Source organism: Sminthopsis crassicaudata, chromosome 2 (assembly GCF_048593235.1).
Source record: "Sminthopsis crassicaudata isolate SCR6 chromosome 2, ASM4859323v1, whole genome shotgun sequence".
NCBI lineage: Eukaryota > Metazoa > Chordata > Mammalia > Dasyuromorphia > Dasyuridae > Sminthopsis > Sminthopsis crassicaudata.
Genome location: NC_133618.1, coordinates 96,674,996 through 96,697,166, shown reverse-complemented (window position 1 = coordinate 96,697,166; position 22,171 = coordinate 96,674,996). Strand labels below are relative to the sequence as shown.

Here is a 22,171-nt window from a genome sequence, read left to right as displayed (position 1 = left end):
TAAAGAGGGAGAAACTGATGTAAGACATCTTAATTGTGTGAGAGATGAGAAGGGGAGAAAAAGGAGCTCAGATCATGGCCAATTTTTTCAGTGAAACTTTTTTAGCTGAGAGAATGAGGGTGGGGAGGAGTCACAGTAGTTTTGAGGAGGGAGGAAATATTTTTAAAAAACATTATGATGAATGGGATAATGAATCAGTTAGAAAAATGTTTTTAAAAAAGATGATATTGCCATACTGAGGATGTAATTGAGGTTATATAATATAAATTTGTAGTGGACTCCATGAGAAGGGTTTCATTATTTTCTCTATCTTCATCTAGCAGCACAAGAATAGGAGTAAAAATAGTAGAACATGAGGGTGATCCAAGACTGAAGTTTGGCAGGGCAAGATATTAAATAGATTGAGTGTACAAGGGATTCAAGAGAAGACCTTATGGAATTTAACTGATTCAGCAAGAGTTTAGGTGGGAAATGAAGGAAACTAAAGTCAATACATGTGATAATGGTAGGAAAGAACAAATGGATTGAGAGTTTGGAGATCGTTGTGAGGATTTCCCATCAGATACTCAACATTGCAGCCAAACTGTCATACTTTCTATTCTACTCATGCCATTTTAACCATTACCTCCATGCCATTTTATAGGATAACCCCTTAACCTGAAATTCTCTTTTTTCACCTCTGCCTCTTATATCTCTTAAATCTTTTCAAGGTTAAATTTACCCATCATTTCTATTAAGGGCTTTTCTTGAGTCTTCAGATTATAAATGCTTCTTCTAAAATTTCTTTATGTTTCCTTAATCATTTATCTGTGAATATATTTTACCCTGACTCTTCCCCCATCCCCACCAATCTTAGTAGAATGTTTTTGATAAAAGAATTATTTTCACTATTATATTTGTATTCATGTACCCTGCACCTAGTAGGATCTTAATAAAAAATTCTTGTTCATTGATTGCCTACCTCTAGATTCATGTTAATATAGTAATCAATGTTATTTTAGTGTGGTTGCTACAAATTACAAATCCATATGGCTGTACTTAGATCAAGTCTATATTTATTGTTTCCCCAAGTAATCCTTAAGAGACTTTGTCCAATGACTTGCTGAAATCTAGATATATTGTGTATACATTGTTCTCTAATCAGCCAGTCTAGAAACTTGGTCAAAGAAGGAAATGAAATTAGTCTGGCATGGCTTATTCTTAGTGAATCTCTATGTTGGCAGCTAATGATCACTGCTTCCTTTTTAAGTGCTCACAAATTATATGTTTAATAATGTATTCTAGCATCTTTCCAGGGAGACTCATAAAGGCCACTGGGGCAATAATTCCCATAACCCATCTTTCCTTCTTTGAAAATAGGGATAACAATAGTCTGTCTTAATTCTTTTTATGTTCTCCCATCTGCTGTATTGGTGATCTTTATGGGTCACCATCATCCATTAATCCAATGCACCTGCAATTTTTTTTCAGTACTATAAGGTTTAATTTATCTAGGCCAAGAATACAGTGGTATCTTGTTTTGAATACTATAGTTCAATTAAAGCTGCCTGACATCCTATCATTAGTAGTCATATATCATATTATTGGCTCAAGTTAAGCTTGTAGTTAACTAAAATTCTGAAATGTTTTAGGGCCTTTATTTTTACATTGAGATACACTACAAATAAATCACTCCAGGTAGGTGCTGTTTTTATTATTTCCTTGTCTGTGTCATCCCTCGGTTTTTTCTTGGTCAAATTTGCTTTGCTCTTTCCAATATGGAGGTCATTCTCTTTAAGAAGGTATTAAAAAAGAATTCCAAAATCCAGTTTTTTGCCCTTTGCCTGTTATGAGTCAAACAATGATCCCATTCCTTCATTCTTCTCACTGTGCATATTGATAGGATATTCTCTCCATGTCCTTTGTGTTATCTTTGTAATTTTTAAAGATTCAGATTATTCAGGACTTTGTTACTCTTCTTATAAACTCATATACCACCCTTTTGTCTTCCCCTAACTTCATTACAGTTGTTTTACATAGACTTTGAAAGTCTGTGTGTGGTTTTGTTTAAACATTCCTTGTACAATTTATATTGGTTTCTTATGATACTTTGTCTTTTTAATTTTTACAAATCTCTTCCCATTTAGCATTTCATACAATAGGGCTGTACCTATAATTTACCTCAATTTAAAAAATAACCTTCCCTCAAACCTAGGATTTCTTGTCCAATTGTTTTTCTGTCATGTTCGACTTTTTGTAACTCCATTTGGAATTTTTTTGGCAAAGATACTTTCCTTCTCTAGCTTATTTTATAGATGAAAAAACTGAGACAAATAGAATTAAATGACTTGCCCAGTGTCACACAACTAGTAAGTATGGAAGGCCAGATAAAATTCAAGAAGACTCTTCATGAATATACCACCTAACTACCCCAAACATAGAATGCTGGATTAATTATGTCTAACCTTTTATATAAAGAGCATCTTGATAGAGGCATTCTAAATCCTTATATACATAGAAGCATAGGAACATACATAATAGATAAGACAGGTGATGTGGGAGGATTGACTAGCTAATTTCACAAGGGTGCCTGTCCTGGCCCTCTTTATCCTATATTTATTCCTTTCTTAAAGTTATCTTTTTTTTTAAGCTTCTAATGGCCCCTTTAAAATTCTAAGACTTGTAATTGTAAATTATTGTAAATGTGTGACATTTCTACTGCTTCCTCATTTGAATTTATCCTAAGCTATATAAATGAGGTTTTCAGTATTTCTTAATTATCTAAAATCTCTTTCGCTTTTCTGCTTCAGACAAACAATTCAATATTGGAGTACCTTCAATGACAGTCCTGTATTTCCTTCTCCTTTTCATTTATTAATGGACTTACTAGCTTTCTTTCACCATGATTTATGCATAAAAGCCTTTCTTTCTCCCTAACCTTTCTGGTTAGTAGTAATGCATCAGGCTCTCATTACCTTTCCCATTCTTATTACCTCTTTTCTCCTTTTGTACTCTTTTGTTGCTTTTGTTTTTGTTTTTGTTTTGTTTTGTTTTGTTTTCCCTTTCTAGAAATATGAGTATACCCTAATATACCTTTTGTGAGGTTTCTTATTCCTTTAATCTTTTTGATGGTGGTAGCATTCCTTTTAGAAACTGGAATCTGATGTGTGTGGATGTGTATATAGCTATGTGTGTGAATCTTTATGTTTTATGATATTTCATTGCTATTTCACTCAAATGATCCAAACCTTATGAATCTCTTTTCCTTATCTCCATTGTTTTTGCAATTCCCACAAATGAGCTTTTGGGAATTGTGTCCTCATGCTGCCCCATTTCATAAACTCATTCATCCCTTATGATCTTGAATTCAAGTAGTTCACATTATAATATAATCATTTAGAAAGACAAATGATGGATAGTAATGGACTATTAATGTTGCAAGGTATTGGGGACATTGGAAAGATTTCATAGACTTCAGCATTTGTGTCTGATTGGCTAAGCAAGTGTTCACTCACCTGAGACTCCTTTTTCATTTAATAGTCTAATGGTTATAGCTTTTCCTTCTCATGGCCCTTTCCCAAAAGCATACCTTCAATGACTAAAGCAACTCTTCAGCTTACAAAGCTGTTCCTGACAAGGTTGTAGGATGTATAAAAGCTCCTTTTATTTATAGTTGTTTTACTTTTAATTTCCATCTGACAGCCTGGCAAACTTTCTCTGAAAGAGATGTTGCTGGTTTGTTACAGTTAATAGAATCATAATGGGTTGAAATACTTCATGTTATTTAGTAGCATTTAAAAATTATATGCTTTCAAAAATGTTCCCATTCCTAGCACACATATCATAAATTGGAAGCTAATCCATGAGGAAATTAATCACTCACATTTTATGCAGCAGTAATCTAGAACAACCAAGGTTTGGATGAAAAGCTTGTGAGTTAACCATTAAATTTTAACCTTAGAAGAATAAAATGTATGACTAAAGTGTGTTTGGGAAGAGGGGGATTTTTAACTGTAGGAGAAAAAGAAACTGTTTTTTTTTTTATCAATAAATCTAAATAATTCCTTCACACATTAGATGGATTTGAATCCTCAGAAAGAAGTCCTCATATCTAATTTTTTAAAAACATTTATTATGTTGTCAAGTATGTTTATACTGTGAAATAAGCATCTAATGGTACGAGGTTTGTTAATGAATTTAGGTTGAGGAATATAGCTTTGAGTTGTAATATAAGTGTAGAGATTGTAGAAAACCACTTTAAATATTAGTCATCCATGCTGTGATGGATGTCAGGGTTAATTTGTAATAAATCCATTAGAAGTTTTCCTGCTGATACTTTAACATTTGCCATATAGGAACATGCATAAATAATAATGATGGTACCTTCCTCAAAATTCATTCCAGCGTTGTTGATAATCTTGAAGCTAAATCCTGGTGTCGTATTATTGAATATAATTAATTGCCTTTTACAGTAGAAGGAAACTTGTATCAGTTAATACCTCAACCCCCCTGTCTATTTTGTTCCGACATAATGACCCTCCATTATGAAAAGGCCAAAAGACAACTTTTAAAAAATGGTGTTGTAAATATCCCAATTTTTGACCTGTTATGATGGCATCTTTGAATGAGATTAGTATTCCCCATTCCATAAAAGCTTCTATTTGGTATAATTTAATATCACAAACATTGACATCTTAATAATGGATGTATGCAATGAGCTTTAGGTAGAGTGCAATGTGCCACATCAAATTGTAATGAGTTGTGAAGAGTAGTGAATTGATTAATGAAAACTGATATGTATAAAAAGACATTAAAACAACCACCACAACAATGAGGCATTTAGTTTCAAATAAACTGCAAAAATTCATTGGATTTATCTATAGGTACTTCCATTTTAGGGACTGCTTCTTTTTTCTTTCCTTCTTATTTCATTTGACAATCTAAATAGCTCACATAGGTTCACTTACAATCTTTATGTGAATGGTTCTCAAATTGATTTATCCAGCTCTATCTATCCTCTCTGCTGCCCTCTAGTCTACCACCTGCAACTGACTACTGGAAACTATAACAACATCATCATCGTCATTATCATCAAATAATAATGACTAACATTTATATAAAGTTTTAAGACTTTACAAATGTTATGTCATTTTAATCTCACAACAACTTTGGGAGTTAGATGCTATTATTAATGCCTTATTTTATAGATGAGGAAACTGAAACCTAGTCCATAACTTAAAAATCCAACATTCCATTCACTGCACAACCTGTGCCATCTAAGACATCTGGATTTGCATATGCAGTGGAAATCTTAAACTCAACATGTACTAAGTGAAATTTATTGTCCTTTCCTCCAAATAGTCTCCTCCTGCTGGCTTCCCTCTTACTGTCAGGATTGCCATTAAACTCCCAGTCACACAAGCTCACAACCTTAGTATCATCCTCCCCTCCTCCCTCTCTCACCACTCTGTATCCAATCATTTGCCAAATCCAGCTGTTTCTAACTTCATAAAGTCTCCCATATGTGCCCCATTTTCTTCCCTGGCACTGCCACCACCCAAATCCAGGTCCACATCATCTCACATCTATACAATCACAACAGTCTGCTGATGGATCTCCCTGTCACAAATCTTTCCCCACTACCATCCATTTTCAGTTCATATGTCAAAGTAATCTTCTTAAATCTCTGGTCTGACCATTTCATTCTGCAATTGAATAAACAACCTTGTTTTCTTTCTTCTTCAGAATCAAATACCAAATCTATTTGGCATTCAAAATCCTTTATAACCTGCCCCTGCCTTTCCAGTTTTCTTGCACTTTATGCTGAAAAAAGACATCTTAATTCGGTAGACATCTTAAACTCAACATGTACTAAATGGAATTACACTGCTGTGACAGTGGCTTCCTTGATATTCCTCACAGGAGATCTTCTTTCTCCCAAATGAGCATTTTCACTGTGTCCCGTATTTGGAATTTTCTCCTTTCTCATCCTTGTCTCCAGACTGTCTTCAAATCACAGCTAAAATTCTGCCTTCACCAAAAAGATTTTCCTGTTCCCCCTCAATTTAGTGCCTTCCCTCTGTTGCTTATTTCCAATTAGTCATGTCTGCATCTTGTTTATACATAATTGTTTACATATTGTCTCCTCCATTAAACTTTAAAGCTCTTAAGTGACTATATTCTGTATTTCTTTACATTCCTCATACTTAGCACAGTGCCTAGTACAGAGTAAACACTTAATGAATGTTTATTTACTGACTAAACTTTTTTGCTTTGTTACACACTAAATTAATACCTATCTCAAAGTTTCTACTATATCATCACATAGATTATGAATTGCCTTTATTCAGAAAAAAATACTGTTAAGATCAAGTAACTATAGAAAAGCTATTTTTATTCTTTTTATAGCTACTTGATTTCACAATTGTAAATATTCCCTTTACCAACAAAGATCACAAAGATCCCGTGCTTTCTCATCCTATGAAATTCTTGCCTACATTTTCACATGAATTTTTCAAAGAGGACCTGCATAACACATGAGAGGGCTTCCTCCTGTTCTTTTTTCTACATTGATTTTTATCTTTATATCTCCAGTGCATAGAATAGAGCCTAGCATATGCTAGGTGCTTAAGAAGTTCTTGTTGATTGGTGATATCAGAGTTACCCATCTTTTGCTTGTCACTCTTTTTTTTTCAATTTTAATTCTTCTGAGTTTTCACTAGTCCCTGGTTTCCAGATAAGTAGATCATTTGGAAAACATTATTATATAAAGCAATAGTGTCAAATCCAAATAGGAACTGCAATATTGACCCAGAAAATCACAAATTAACATCCATGTTGTATTGTACTTTGATTTATTTTGTTAAACATTTCTCAATTACATTTTAATCATTTGGCCACAGTTGGAGTTTTGTGGAGCCTTGTGGAGAGTTTGATACCTCTGGTGAAGAGATGAGCTTTGGGAGTGCTGAAGAATTTAAAGTCATTGAAATCACTGGACAATTTTCCAAATGTATTTTGGCATGCTTTCCTCTTCATAGTTGATTCCAAGCCTTTATCTGTGCCCTACACCATTCCAAAGTGCACATGTGGATGGACTAATCTGAAGAGTTGCTTATCCAGCTACATATCACAATGTGGGAAATAAGTATTTTACATTCACTCTGATTTTTAAAATTCCTCCATGTTCTTATAGTGATTTCATTTGTAATGACCTACTACCATCATTATGATATTGCAACATAGTAGAAAAAAAACATGGGATCTGGCTTCAGAAGACATGGGTTCAATTTTTTGCACCACCATCTCAGGCAAGGCAGATCTTTAAGCTTTGATTTCCTTATCTTTAAAATGTAGTGTTATGCTAGAATTACCTCTGTAGTAACTTCTAGTTCTAAGACTCTGCATTGTTGTGCTGCATTGTGTTGTTTTTAATTTGAATGTTTAGAAAAGCATCTTCTATAGGACCAGCAAATACCTTGACAAACATTGTAGAGAACATTCATGATCCCAGGCAATCTGGTGTCTCCCTAATATGTCTCATATTCTTCTGCTTCACATACTGTATGTGCCAAAGGAAACTACCTTTTGACCTTAGCTTAAACTTCATTTTTCTTCTTTTTGTATTAAGCTAAATTATTTCCTATTTTTTTTCTTTGCCTATTTAATTTCCATCTAACCTTTAAAGCCCGATCCAAATGTTTCAATGAAGACTTCCTTGGTTATAATTATCCTTTTACCTTAGGATCTTGGGTAGCATTTTGTATTTTTTTGAGCATCTTACTTGGGATAACAAGGAGGGAGAGCATCCAGATTTGACATTTTAAAACTTCTTGTAAAGTTATCTTGGACCTTGAAAGGAAAAGTGAGTGGTTCTATATTTACTCTAGTGTGTATGTGTCAAAAAGGCAGAACTGGAAATCAGATCCTTCTCACTGAGGCTGACCCTACAGTCAGTCAACATATCACACTTCATCTCAATGCACTTATCAGCTGCTCTATTTTGTATAAAGCTTGTCTATGCCTGAGATGGTGGTGCAAAAAATTGAACCCATGTCTTCTGAAGCCAGATCCCATGTTTTTTTTCTACTATGTTGCAATATCATAATGATGGTAGTAGGTCATTACAAATGAAATCACTATAAGAACATGGAGGAATTTTAAAAATCAGAGTGAATGTAAAATACTTATTTCCCACATTGTGATATGTAGCTGGATAAGCAACTCTTCAGATTGTCACATCCTGGTACTTGATTGTAAACCCCATGATGGCATAAGCAACCCTAATAGAAATCTTTTCTCTCTTTCAGTCCATAGCACAATGTTCCACAAGGCTGAATATGTGCTTATTGAACCGAAACGCATTGTTTTCATTGGCAAGCTGTTGGAGAAAATTATGAAAACCTTTGTCTGAACTACTCTACTTAATTATAATGACATGAACATTATTTTAAAGCTTGGTAGTGATGGTTTCCTAATCCTCCATTTAGTAGAAGTTTGTGGGAGAATGTTAAGAGCATAAGGAATTTGAGAGTGTTAGATCCAAACTAGTTCTAAAAGAATGATATGGAGCTTATAAAGGGGATAGAGGGAATATCAAGGCCTTGACAATCTAATTCCACTGCCTACAATGGAATTGAGCTGATGACTACAAAACAAAGCACAGCCATGAACAAGAAAGAAAAAAGATGACTGCTCCTCAGTGACTTCTCACAAAAAGAACACCCCCCACCCCAGTGAGATTTGTCACGTTGTATAAAAGCCTTTGTGAAAGCAACTGCATTCATTTTCTCCCAATGATGCTTATAGAGCCTGAAAGCAATGGTAAGCATGACAGTTTAGACAATGGCCTTGGTGGTTTCTAGGTCTTAATACTCTCTGAAAAAAAATGTTGGAAGATGAGCTAAAAATCCAATCTTTAGTAATGAAACTTGAATTATTATATTTACTTTCATAGAGAAGTCTCTATAAATGCCCAAATCTGAATCCCCAAAGCATGACCTTGAACTCACTGGTGAATTCTTTGATTTAAAGTACCGAACAATAAGCTGGAAGGAAAAAGAAAAAGGGAAGAAAAAAGAAAGATGGGCCAGCATATGGCAAGAGAGAGGGATAACAGATGGAGAGCTGACATGTGCCATTAGAATGCAAGATTTAGAATGGGAATGAAACTCAGGGACCATTTAGTCCAATACTTTAACAGATGAGAAAACTGAGGCCTGAGAAAGTTAAGTGATTTGCCCAGATATACACTAATAGTTACCATCAGAACTGATATTTGAACCTCAATACTTTGATTTCAGAGGACTCATGCAGCCCCCTAGAAAATAAAAGAAAGGACCCCAGAATTTTTGATACATAGGAAGGACAAGTATGGGTAACTTGCACAGCGACTATTTACATTATTGAGGTCATAGATCTACTAAAGTAAACATTGATTAAGCTAAGAAAAACTGTTTTGTATCAAAATTAGAATTGTAGAATTTATTAGGGCTAAAAATGTTATAAATATCTTGACATTTTGATGTCTTCATCTGGCATAGTGGGTAGAGGACTAGACTTAAAATGAGAAAAAAACGAATTTAGTTCATCCCTTACATATTTAATATCTATGTGCTAATAAGCTAGCTCTTTGTAGTTGTATGACCTTAAACCAATCATTTAGCCTCAGTCAGCTTCAATTTCCTCATCTACTGAAAAAAGGATAATAGCATCTATTTCACAGAATTGATGGGAAGGTCATATATATAAAATCAGAGAGACAGGCAGAGAAAGAAAGATCATTTTGCAAAGATTAAAACCCCAGATAACTGGTAGCATCCACTCTGATGCAAGTTCTTAGGTGACAGGCACTGTTTTTTAATTTTTTTTCTTTTATCTTTCACATGTCTGGCACAGTAAGTGTTTAATAAATACTTGTTGATTAAGGAAATGAGAAAATTTAGGCCTGGAAACATTGTGTGACTTAGTCCAAGGGCACTGAGCTAGTCCACCATTGTCAAGAACACATAGTAAGCAAAATAATTAATCTTCTTAATCTTGGACCAAAAAAGTTACAAATCTTTTATTCCTAATATATCCCTAAACCTCATAGATGGCCACCTTAAACTGTTTTGTCTCAGTACTATAGAAGTCCCCCAAATCTTAGCCTTTTTATTATATTACATCAATTCATTTGACTTGTTTTTTCTTACCTTCACATTGCCTTTCGAAGAAAACTTATCAAATTATTTTCCAATACTTTCTTATCCCCAGCTAATGGTTTTTCCTTAAGATATTCATCTAGGTAACTATAATAGTTTTTTGGAAGTTAGAATCCAAAACTTTTAGATTTCTTACAAACGCATTTTTCTGAAAGGGAAAAAAAACACATCAAAAACTTATTTCTAACTGAATTCTGCACCAATTACAATCTCTTTTCTTATCCACTGGTTTTTATTAAAGAAGAGGAGAACCCTTTGTTTACTAAATATGCCTTTCCTTGTTCTCACAAAGGACTCTTTATTTAATTCAATGTTAGAGAATTCAGTGGTGGAAGGAAAGAAAACAAATACATTTCATAACAAGTTATCAAAGTTGCTAAAACAAAAGATTTTTTTATTAAAAGTATTAAGTGTTTCATCATCATCATCACCACTTATTTAAATTTCCATGAAAAGAGGACCTAGTATATACATAGTGCTCTGAATATAGGAGTAAATTCGGAATAAAGTGTGTGTGTGTGTGTGAATGATACAAGATGTTCTGACTACTACTTGATATTGCTTGTTAAGTAAGATCTAGCTTATATAACTTATACAGAAGTTATCTATTTATATGCAGTGTCATAGCTTAACTAGTGAGACTTATGGCTGCTCATCCATTAGTTATCTGTTACATCAGATTAAACCCTTCCTTTCCTAGAAAAAACTGGATAAGAGTTTAGTTGTAATTTGACCCACTGTCCTGAATGACCCTCTCATTTCTTGCATACTTACTGTAAGAATGAAGGTTAATTTACATATTTCTGTATCTTTAGGAAGTTATGAGTCAATATTTTCTTTTTTTAAATAGTAAATAACTACAATTGATATTTATTTCTAGTGTCCTTAGTAATCCTGAAAAACAGGCAAAACATGTTAGATTCCATGTCTTATTAATATTTAGTACTGTACAGCTCTGTATTTGACTGGAAGAGATCCATCATTGAATCAGTGTAGATACTGTCTCCACTGATATTTATCATATTTCCTCCATTTCTTCTTTATGATATTATGTCACCCATTTTGGTGGTAAATCTCTACAAACAGGTTGATCCTCAGATGACAGATGTCATCAAGACCATAAGTAGACCTTGCCAGAGCTTCATTTCTGCTAATACAGCCTTTGAGAACTGTGAATCAGTTGTTTTGTGTGCTTTCTTGCATTAGAGCAAGACTTCAGTTGATATGTAATTCTTTTTTTTCTTTTAATTTTTGCTGAGGCAATTGGAGTTAAGTGACTTGCCCAGGATCACACAATTAGGAAGTGTTAAGTGTCTGAGACCAAATTTGAACTCAGGTCCTCCTAACTTCAGGGCTGATGCTCTATTCACTTCACCACCTAGCTGCCCGGATCTGTAATTCTTTACAAAATTTGCAGTCACATTTTATTTGATCAGCTACTATGTGGTTCAGTACATGAAATACTTGGGAGACAGGGAGTGACTTCAAATCCTAGTTAAGTCAGTTAATTTTTCTATATCTTAAATAGAATGATACAACATGTAAAGCACTCTGCAAAACTTAAAAGCATTTAATAAATACTTGCTCTTATTACTAGCTATTATTATTCCTATAGCAACCTTAGGAGGTAGACAAGGTAAGCAATATACTCATTTTACAGATAAGGGAACAAATGTCATAAGTACCATCAAAAGGCTTGCCCAGAGTAACATGACTAATGGTAGAGTAAGGATTAACATCCACCTCCACTGAATCCTTGAATATGGTTTTTCCCACTATACCCCATTGCATCTTTATATCTCTTTCAATGGAATAGGAAGTGAATAATACAATATTTTTCTGAAATATCTGCTAGTAAATTTAGTGAATATATTTTTAATTGGTTTTAAGATTTAAAATTTTAAAAATAGTAAAAGAAAATGTCATTCTATTTTACTTAAAACATCTATATCTTCTCTTTCTCTTTACCGAACCTATTAGACTAAAGCCAATTACTAGACATGACAAGATTGTATAGCCTTTATGGAAAAGAATTGATTGACCTTATCATTTTTTTGTTTGGTTTTCAGCTGGAACAACATATATCTTTAGCAAAGGTGGTGGACAGATCACATACAAATGGCCTCCTAATGACCGGCCCAGTACACGTGCAGACAGACTGGCCATAGGGTTTAGCACGGTTCAAAAAGAAGCTGTACTGGTACGAGTGGACAGTTCTTCAGGGCTCGGTGACTACTTAGAGCTACATATTGTAAGTACTCTCAATTCAAAATGGATGTTTACTTTTCTTAAAGTATTCTTTCCAAATTATTCTTACTATTTTTCAGTGGTTGTTTTTCAGATAGAATACTGGTTTTGATTTTCTAACTGGTTTTTGTGTAATGATGAATAGCTTGTGGTCAAAGAAGTATGTGTATATATATATATATATATATATATATTGTATTTACATTATTATGGGGCTTTTTGAGCTTAAAAAATTGGGATTTTGAAGACTAGACAGATACTTTGGAGCTAGCCTTAAAAAAATAATTAAAATTTGCCTACTAGATGGGCAGGAATTAGGCTGGTCGCCTAAAGACCAAAGCCAGTTTGAGTTCTCTTGATGCATCACTGGATCTCTTTTCCAGGGAAAAGCAAAAGAGCTTAGAGTAATATAATATGAAAAAACAAAGTCAAATAATTGAAGTCTTACAAAGGAATTAGTGAGATGAGTGAAAGTAAAGGAAGACAGAATTTGTAAGACTAAGGGAATAGTTCTATAGTTACATTTGTTACCATTGAAATTCTTCCAATATCATGCCCTCATGTAGGATGTGTAACCTCGCACTAATATTCCAATACTGTAACCAAAACATATATCAACTCAATCATTTATTAGGCTTCAATTCTCCAAGAAGTTTTACTTATCTTAGTTTTGCATCAGACTTCTGAAATTATCATAAGATCTCCAAAGAATTGGAGTTATCTTGAAAACTGAATTTGTTATTAATTTTTTAAAAAAGGGGGAAGGGTGATAAATATTCTTTTGAAAATACACTTGTCACAATAGGAAGTCTTAAAACATAATTTCAATTATTTTATAGCAAATAAGTAACAATTGAAAGCATCTTGATATTTATGGCATCGTAAATGAATTATCAGATAAGTTTAACTAGTACAGCAAGAAATCTTACTGTTTAGGATAATCTCAAACTACTTACTGAATATATTTTCTCCATACTGACTTAAGAGCCTTGTTTCTTTAAAAATATACACATACACAAGTAGACATACAAGAGTTTTGTTTTTCTCTTGAAAGAAATTACTTATTGATCTATAAGCAATTACACTTTTACTCTGAGAAAAGGTTCTGCAATGATTACTTTCAAATCATATGAGGTTATGTTATCGAATTGTCCAAGCCACTCTTGTTTGTTTTGTGGTTCAAAGGTCCTACAACAAAGTCATTTTCTTTCTATCATGCTCAAATATGGACTTAGGATCTTCTCATCCTTATAAGTATCTCTTTTTGGTCCTCATTCATTATGAGACTGGGAAGAAATTCAAGTCTATGTTTGATCAGAATTGGAAAGAACTTTCAAGTTCCAGAAACTAGTGGCAATTTTGCTATTTTTGAAGAGGAAATGGATTTTTTCCCCTTTTCTTTTCTGCAGAGGAAATAAAACGACCATTAAATCTGTGGTTTCTTTTCTGTTATTAAAATCTACCTTTTAATCTTCTCTTGGCAATGTTTGTGTATATAGATTAGAGGTAGTGACCTGAAGAGTAGGGAACTTCAAAAAGGAGAATGGAAGTCTTGGAAGACTTTAGTGTACAGAGGAAGGATATGGAGGGATTTTAGTGAATTTGTCTAAGAGGCTAATAGTAATAAAAATGGACTAGAAAAAACTCTTTAGAAATTCTAAGAAAAGACTGAAATAATTTATTTTGTACCACTTTCACCAGACCTAAATCATTATATCTTTGTGAATTAGTAATAAAAACTAATAATTAAAATGTGAACTAGTAACAGAAAAAAATTGTTATCAATTATTGTTATTGTTTGACTTTGGCATAGAATATATTTAAGATGTGACATTGGCTGATTCAAACACATGTATTATATTTTTAAATATGAAAACATTATCTGTGTGTCAGAAGTACTTGAAAAGTCATATAAATTTGTCAGGAAAGTGAACTAAGTACTGAGCCGATATAAGCAATTGCATTTCAATCCAAAATTGATATAATGAACAAGCAACCTGGAAGATTATGTTCATTAAACATAATGAACTGATGCCCAGTCTAGTCAAAATGGTCCAATGTAATTTCAAAAAGATAAAAGTTGAGACCCACTTGGCATATGTTTTCATCTTCAATTTAATTATTTGACATGGTTTTGCAAACTATTTATTTATTCAGTATGATCTCAGTGAGTTTTACCGAATGCAAAACAAATCATGTTTTGATCTCTCATTAGCAGTAATATGTTTTTATGTATTATGTTCTAAAGTAAAATTTCTTTTTAATCAAATGGCAGCTTTTCAAAAGTTGGGCTTTATTTTATTTTATTATTTTATTTTAATTTTGGTATGAATCCTAATAAGACCACTATCATTCACAGTGGCTATTTTATGTTAATAATAAAGGAACAGATGAACTATATGCGATTGGTAGACCAAGAAGTAAGGAACAGAATAAGATGATGGCAATAAGGAGGTCAGCCATGACAAAAGAAGCAATAATGAGTCAGAAATGGCTCAACACATGAGAGGCAATATTTAAAAAAAATAAAATTACATTCCTTATCTTACATCTTATCCAATGTGTTCATAGACAGTCATTTGACTGCTATTTCTCGTTTATATAGTTAAAATAGGTCTTTTTCCACAAGAGGCGAAGTCCTTAAAAGTCTTAAAAGTTACTGTATACTGTTGTTGTTGCTTTTGAAATATGATTTGTGTAAATGAACTGGATATTTTTAGTAAATTCCCAAGATCATAGATTGCAAAGTTTGAAGGAATAGAATGAAGGCAGAATTGAGCTTGAAGATGAGAGAACTAGATTGAGATCTTTATTCTTTTGACATTGACTAGTTATGGGCTCAGAGCAAAATCACAGCCTCTCAAAGCCTCTAATTCCTCATTTGTGAAATGAGAATAATATTTCTAGTAACTACATGGTTGTTGTGACAAGAAAACTGAAAAACCCAAAGTAATTTTTAAGTTTACTGACATGTAGCTTGTGATCAAAGAAATGTGTGTATGTAATATTTTATCTTTTGTATACACTATTACATTAAAAAAAGTTTTAAAGTTATTATTAGCTTAAAGTTATTGTCACTTTCATTGCCATTATCATTTATTCTAAATCCCTAACTTAATCTTAAAGGGATTTAACAATATTGACCTTTTGTAAGATAAATTGTATCTCCCTAATAATAGTTTTCTAAATTTCTCCAGAATGTCTGGTTATTTGAATTATTCAAATTCTAGATATACATGTTATGTTTCTTACCTCTCTGGGCCCTAGTTTTGCCATCTATACAACACAGGGATTGGAGTAGATCATCAATTCTCAATTTTTTTTTTAAATTTCAAGACCCCTTAAAATGACCCTCTTAAAATTATTAAGGATTCCCCCAAAGAATTTATTTAAGTTGGGTGTATTTATCCCTATTTGTCACACTAGAAATCATTATGAAAAGTTTTTGACTTCCTAGAGTATTTGAATAGGTCTCCAGGATAACCAGGAGTCCCTACACTATACTTTGAGAACTGCTGGACTAAAAATCACTAAGAGTTCCTGCTAGTTCCAAACTCTTTGTTCCTTTATTATTTAAAACATTTGAATCACCTGTACAACTGCTATAGAAGAGAGTTTACAGAAAGTGCTTAATGCATGCTTTAAGTGAATGTTGAAAAAATTAGCAGGTTTTTTGATTTTTGTACATTGAACCTTCATTAGAAGAAGCACATATAGATTTTTTAAATCATTCTATATGATAGTAATTTGTGTGCCATTCACTCTGGAGTACTATTGTGTAAGTGTTTCTTCTGGGGTATATGTAGATATATGAAAAATATTCAATATAGTCACTTGCAGGAATGGGCCCCAAAGATCAGTTTAAACAAGTTAAGTGGAGAGTGTTTAACACCCACCCTCACTTGCAAAAGAATGCCCCTGTCAATGAAGACGCATTCAAAATCATGAATATTAATGTGTGCATTGGTTCTGATGGAGGGAAATTTCACTGAGGGCTGAGGTGAGGGTTGTTGAGTGTTCTTTGAAATGCTTTCATCTTGGGTGCATGAAAGAGCATTGCAAATTCGATTGGTGAATTGTAGTAGTACTTGCCCTAAATGTTTCTTCTTTGTACTTTGCTGGGCTGTAAGCCTTATTTTTGAAATTTAATTCTTAATTGGTGCTGATTTAGAAGGATATCTTTTGATCAGCTGCTTTTGTAGAGAATGGAAACTGGGTGTATTTATAGTAAACATTTCATCTCCCAAAATAACTACCATCAATACAGGTGACATTCCAAGTTTTTGTAGTCTCTCTTCATTTTAGTACTCCTAAGTTTTATATTAAAGTATTGTATAATAATAATCTTCATCTGTTCAATAAGGAACTATGAATATATAAGCATAAGTCTTCACTAATGAAAGCAAAATCCACTATGTCTACCATATTCTTTTCTCTAGTCAGAATTTCTCTCCACCTGAGATACTTTTCCAAATCAAAGCATTCAGTGATGTTCCTGTACTTTCAGATGTTAGTATTCAAATTCAAAGTCCCATCCAAAGCCATGCAAAATTGTCTTATGTAAAGAGGTTGCTTTTCTTCAGCTTTTTAAATTATCAGATTGAGCTTATTGGACTTAGAAATTCTTGTTGTGTTGTTTGATTTGGTATGCTTTTCATTGCTTTGGCAGAGGATTTTTTTTCTCTTAGAAATATTGAGGGGTAGCTAGGTGGCGCAGTGGATAGAGCACCAGCCTTGAATTCAGGAGGACCCGAGTTCAAATGTGATCTCAGACACTTAACACTTCCTAGCTGTGTGACCCTGGGCAAGTCATTTAACCCCAGCCTCAGGGGGAAAAAAAAAGAAATATTAAATACCTGGTTAACTTTTATATTACCTGTTCCTCATGCTGGAGTGTTCTCCTTCCTCATCTTTATTTATTGAATCTCTAGTTTCCTTTAAGGCTTCCTGTCAAGTTTCAAATACTCTTTTGTAAGCCTTTGCTGCTGCCACATTCTGAAATAAATCATAAAGTTGAGAAATAAAGCATCTTTAATAGAGATGACAGGTGACCACCCTGGGGATGTCCCATGAAGGCAGAGAACAATGAATTCCCCTCCTCCAAGACTTCTTATATGCTTAGGAGGAAGGTGGGAGAGAAGTTGGTCTGAGATAGCAAGCCACTTCATTCTTGGGTATTTTGCCCTCACTGCCATGAATTCCAATGGAAGTGGGCAAGGACATTAAAAGCTGAGATGAAGCTTGAGGTGGGCAAAATTTCTCTATTAGGAGACTTAAGGCATATTTCAGTGCAAGCCAATCAAGAGTAATTATCTCAAGAATAAAAAAAATTAAGAACATTAATATAATTCTAACATTACAAGGATCATTTAAAGGAATGGCAATCCATATTACATTTGGTATTAATAATATCTGTCAGTATATTAACAATTGTTTGTCATTGCTTATCCTAATTGTTACTTCTTTATCTTCCCTGTCCCCAATTAAATACTTATTTCATATGTATTCTTTATTCATTTATTTCAAAACTTTATTCTTGTATCCTAATTGCCTAGCAAAGTGCCTGGTTCCTAATAGTCTGTAAGCATTTATTAAATGTTTATTATAAACCAGCCACTGTGCTAAGTAGTAGAGATGCAAAGAAAGGCAAAATACACTTAGCTCTATCCTTACCAGATATAAAGAGAGTAGTTGCAATGGAATCTCAAAGGGAATGCATAATGCTTAATAAGTGATTCTTGAATTGAATTACCTCTTTTAAAGTGCCATCATGAAGAGACCGACCAAAAAGCAAAAATCATTGACATCTGGGCAAAGTTTTGAAAGGATGTGATGAGAGAACACCTGGAGCATAGTTTTGTTTAAAGGGAACCAGCAAGTCACCAGGCAGGGGAGGTCATGCTTAATTAACCTCTTGAAGTTCTCTGAAGATATTACTGCCATGACAGATAAGAAAAGCTTGGTGGACAGAGAATAGTTGGTTTTTACAAAACATTTGACAAGGTTTCAGAGCAGCTATTGGATGAGGGAGGGAGAACACAGGACAAAAGCATAGATAGAAACCTATGAATGGTAGAGCTGTCTACTATAGGACCAATCCAGGTTAATTGAAGAAGGGAACATTTCAAGTTGAAATCCCTATGGAGGCCACAGATCAGAACTAAGGGAGAGCTGGGATCAGACTACATGGTATGATTTGAAGGTACTTCCTAAGTGCACTTGACTCAGAAATTAGAGGAAAAAATGAGCAGAAATGAAGCATGCAAAGAGGTCATCAAAGTGATTAGTAGAGCAAAGTTCTAAACATAGTATAGGAGATCAATGGAGAAAGGGATAGAAGTATTATTTAAAAGCAGGGAACCAGGAGAAGGAATCAGTACTTACTGAGTCAGGAAATCATTTAGCGCACTACTCAGGAAAGCTCTTTTTGAACAATTACAAAAAATCACTGAAGCTGGAAGACCAAAACACAATACAAGCCTAAAAATTAAACACACATGCATATATATGTATATGTGTATATATATATATATATATATATATATATATATACATATATATATATATATATGTACACAGACATATACATACACATGCACACTCACAAATATACACCCCTAAAGCAAAAAATAAATGCATAAACAAAGATGCAAGCTTATTGGACTATGTCAGCTAAGGGCTAAAACGCAAAATAAAAATACTCATGTGGCATCAGAGTCCTATTTGAGTTGTTTTGGGGACATAGGGAATGGAACTAGTTGGGCAAATATTTCCTGGAGGAAAAACTCACCAGAGAGCATGCAAATTAATAGTAGTTATAAATAATCCACAACATGAAGGGAGAACAAAGGATTGAGGATTTGTGTCATTGGGCAGCATGTACATTTATGGAGTTCTGAATAAATAAATAATTTTAAATAACAATCTATTTGCATGCAGTGAAGGAAAGGAAAATTGTTAACTGAAAAGGTTGCAAAAGGTGGAGTCCAAAGCTTGAGGTCTAAATCAGAATCATATTTTATTGTCCTTAAAGAAAAATATCTGGAATCCTATACATCTGGAGAAATGGTAGTAATATACTAAAAATGGAGAGGGAAAAATTGTACAATTATTTTTTTTTCTGTTTAAGACATTCTATCTCTGAAGCCTGGCTCTTATCCTCTCCCTTTTCAACACCAAAATTAAAAGTACAGACTTGAAAGGGATAAGTCTTTTCAGTAGAGGTCAATTGCATTGCTTTTAAAGGTTGAAGAATAGACATGTAAAAGGAACCTTGGGAGTGCTTTAAGATTTTTAATATTCCTGGATATTTTTCTCCCTTAAGTGCAATAATCTGTTATAGAGAATGTAAAAATTTCCTTTTACTGATCATCTTCCTATAATCTTTTGTTGTAGTTTTCCATTACAGGGAATCCACATTTGGCAAACTCTCTGTGGTACATAGTATGAGGTAGAATTCCATAGGGTTCTGATGAAAACAAGGTGGTAAGCTCCAGGGGCTTCTCACTTACAATCTATTGATACCTCCACACACATGAGACAGAAACCTGAGTGCCACAAAGTCAGAGATGGGAAATGTTAAGTACAAATGTTTTATTTTAATAGAGCAAGAAGATTTCTCTAAAATTAGATGAATTTGCTAGTTGAATATCAATTTTACTTTAAGAGGTTGTGCAAAGAAATGTTTCTTGCCCAGGTTGTTTATTATAAAAATGTATAAACATCTGTAGTGTGTTTCTCCACATTATGGTTTGATAAATGGGAGCTCATAAATTTACCAAGTGTGTAAGGAAAGAAGAGTAAGTGGAAAGATAGCCTCTGGGCTATTCTATCCTCACATGGAATATTTTCCTTCTGAGAAATTCTATAGTATAACTGTCCCCTTTCTAGCATGTTCTTTCTCTCTCTCTCCCTCTTTCTTTCCCTTTTGTTGTTGCCTTCCCTATCATCTCTTCCCCTCCCTTTTCTGTCTTCTCTCTCTCTCTCTCTCTCTCTCTCTCTCTCTCTCTCTCTCTCTCTCTCTCTCTCTCTCTCTCTCTCTGTTTCTCTCTCTCTCTCACATACACACACATATACAAACCCCATTATTTTCTGTTCTTATATCTTTCTCTTTCAGCATTGCCTATTATAATTCCTCCTGTGATGATTGTGTCTCCAAAGTGAATTTTTACATTTTTGTATCCAGTCATCAAGGGATATGATGCTGAGCAGTGTGCAAGATTTAAGACAAAAGATAGTCAGGGTTCTGAAATGAGTTTGATGATCGAGTCCCTTTGAATAGTTTGTATGTAAAAGATTAATTTGAAGTAGGATCTTTCTTTTATGAATGAATGAGTATAATTAGTTTATCAATTGTTTACAGATAAATAGTTCTAAAACGTTTCAGAATATGTCAGCAATAGCAGTAATTGCCTATCACTGTGCAAGGTATTTTCCCAGAAAAATCAGTAAAGTAGAAAAAAGTATTAGCTCTGAAATAGGAATTTCTGAATTAAAATTCTTCCTTAACATTTGGACAACTCACTTAATTTCCTGTGTCATAGTTTTTCTCAATTATATATACATATACATATATACATGCATACACAAATACACATATACTATTTATCTATTGATGAATATATAAATACATACACATACACAGATACATACACACACACACACATGCACACAACTGTATATACAGGATTTGGACAACTTGATAGAGAAGATGCCAAAGATAGATCTGTTTCTATGATCCAAAGAAAAAGTCCTGGCTTTCAAAGAGTTTATACTCTGACATAGGAATGAATAAATTATATACATAATTATAATATAAGATATAATATGATGGGACAAAGGAGACATCCAGATATTGTGTTATAGAGAAAATTTGAAAGGGAGTTCATCTCTTAAGGAGATTTAACAAATTCTCTACAATCTTGTTTATACATTTCTTTTGCTTAGCTAATTTGATTTTGTATAAAATAGGTAACTGCTTATAGAGTTCATAAAACTCATAGGACCAGAGCTAGTAAGGACTTCAGTAGCTACTTATCTAGCCCTATTTTCAGATGAGGAAACTGAGGCCCAAGAACATTAAAAAATTTGAACCCAAGTCCTAGCATTTCAAATCCAGTGCTTTTTCTTTTATGCCAAGGTTTTAGAATTTTTGTGAAAATAGTTCACATTTACAAATCACTTTGGAATTAATCACTTGCATCCAAATAGAATCTTACTATATGCTCAAAAAAAAAAAAAACCCAGGAAAATGCTGGTAGAAAAGTATAAATCGAGTGCTATAAGTGACTCTGATAGCTCTCCCTATAACAATAACAACAAAAGATTTGGAGGACTAGCATAATCTGGAAAAATTTGAGTTCAAATTATGTGACCATACATGATCTAGAACAGGAAGGAACTTAGAAGTACATGCAGTCCAGCCACCTCATTTTATAGATAAGGAAAGTGGGGGATAAAGAATTTAAGTGCATTTCTCTAAGGCCATATACAGATATCAAATGCAGAGTGGAACCCAGACCATATGACACTGGAGCTCTGCTTCTCTGGCACTCAATTTTCACTATGATTATAGGATTTTTGTGAAGAAATTGTTTTGTGAAAAAATATAATGTAAGCTTTGTAAGAATAGGAATAGATTTAAAAAAATTTTTCATCATATCTCTAGATCTAGCATAATGATATATATATATAAAAGAGAGGGGAGAAAGGAACATTTGAGGGGCAACTGGATTCAGAAGGAA

At 33.5% G+C, this 22,171-nt stretch overlaps 1 protein-coding gene across 20 annotated transcripts in view; it reads left to right on the top strand.

Moving 5' to 3' along the window:
• Positions 1-20,226, top strand: part of LOC141554693 (neurexin-1-like) — a 980,690-nt gene extending 960,464 nt beyond the window's left edge. For all 20 annotated transcript variants that reach the window (XM_074286902.1, XM_074286898.1, XM_074286888.1 and 17 more), the window contains one exon: positions 12,251-20,226. In XM_074286902.1, coding sequence (XP_074143003.1) covers positions 12,251-12,540 — 290 coding nt within the window. In that variant the 3' untranslated portion in view covers positions 12,541-20,226. The remainder of the gene's footprint in view (positions 1-12,250) is intronic.
• Positions 20,227-22,171: the final 1,945 nt, after the last annotated feature.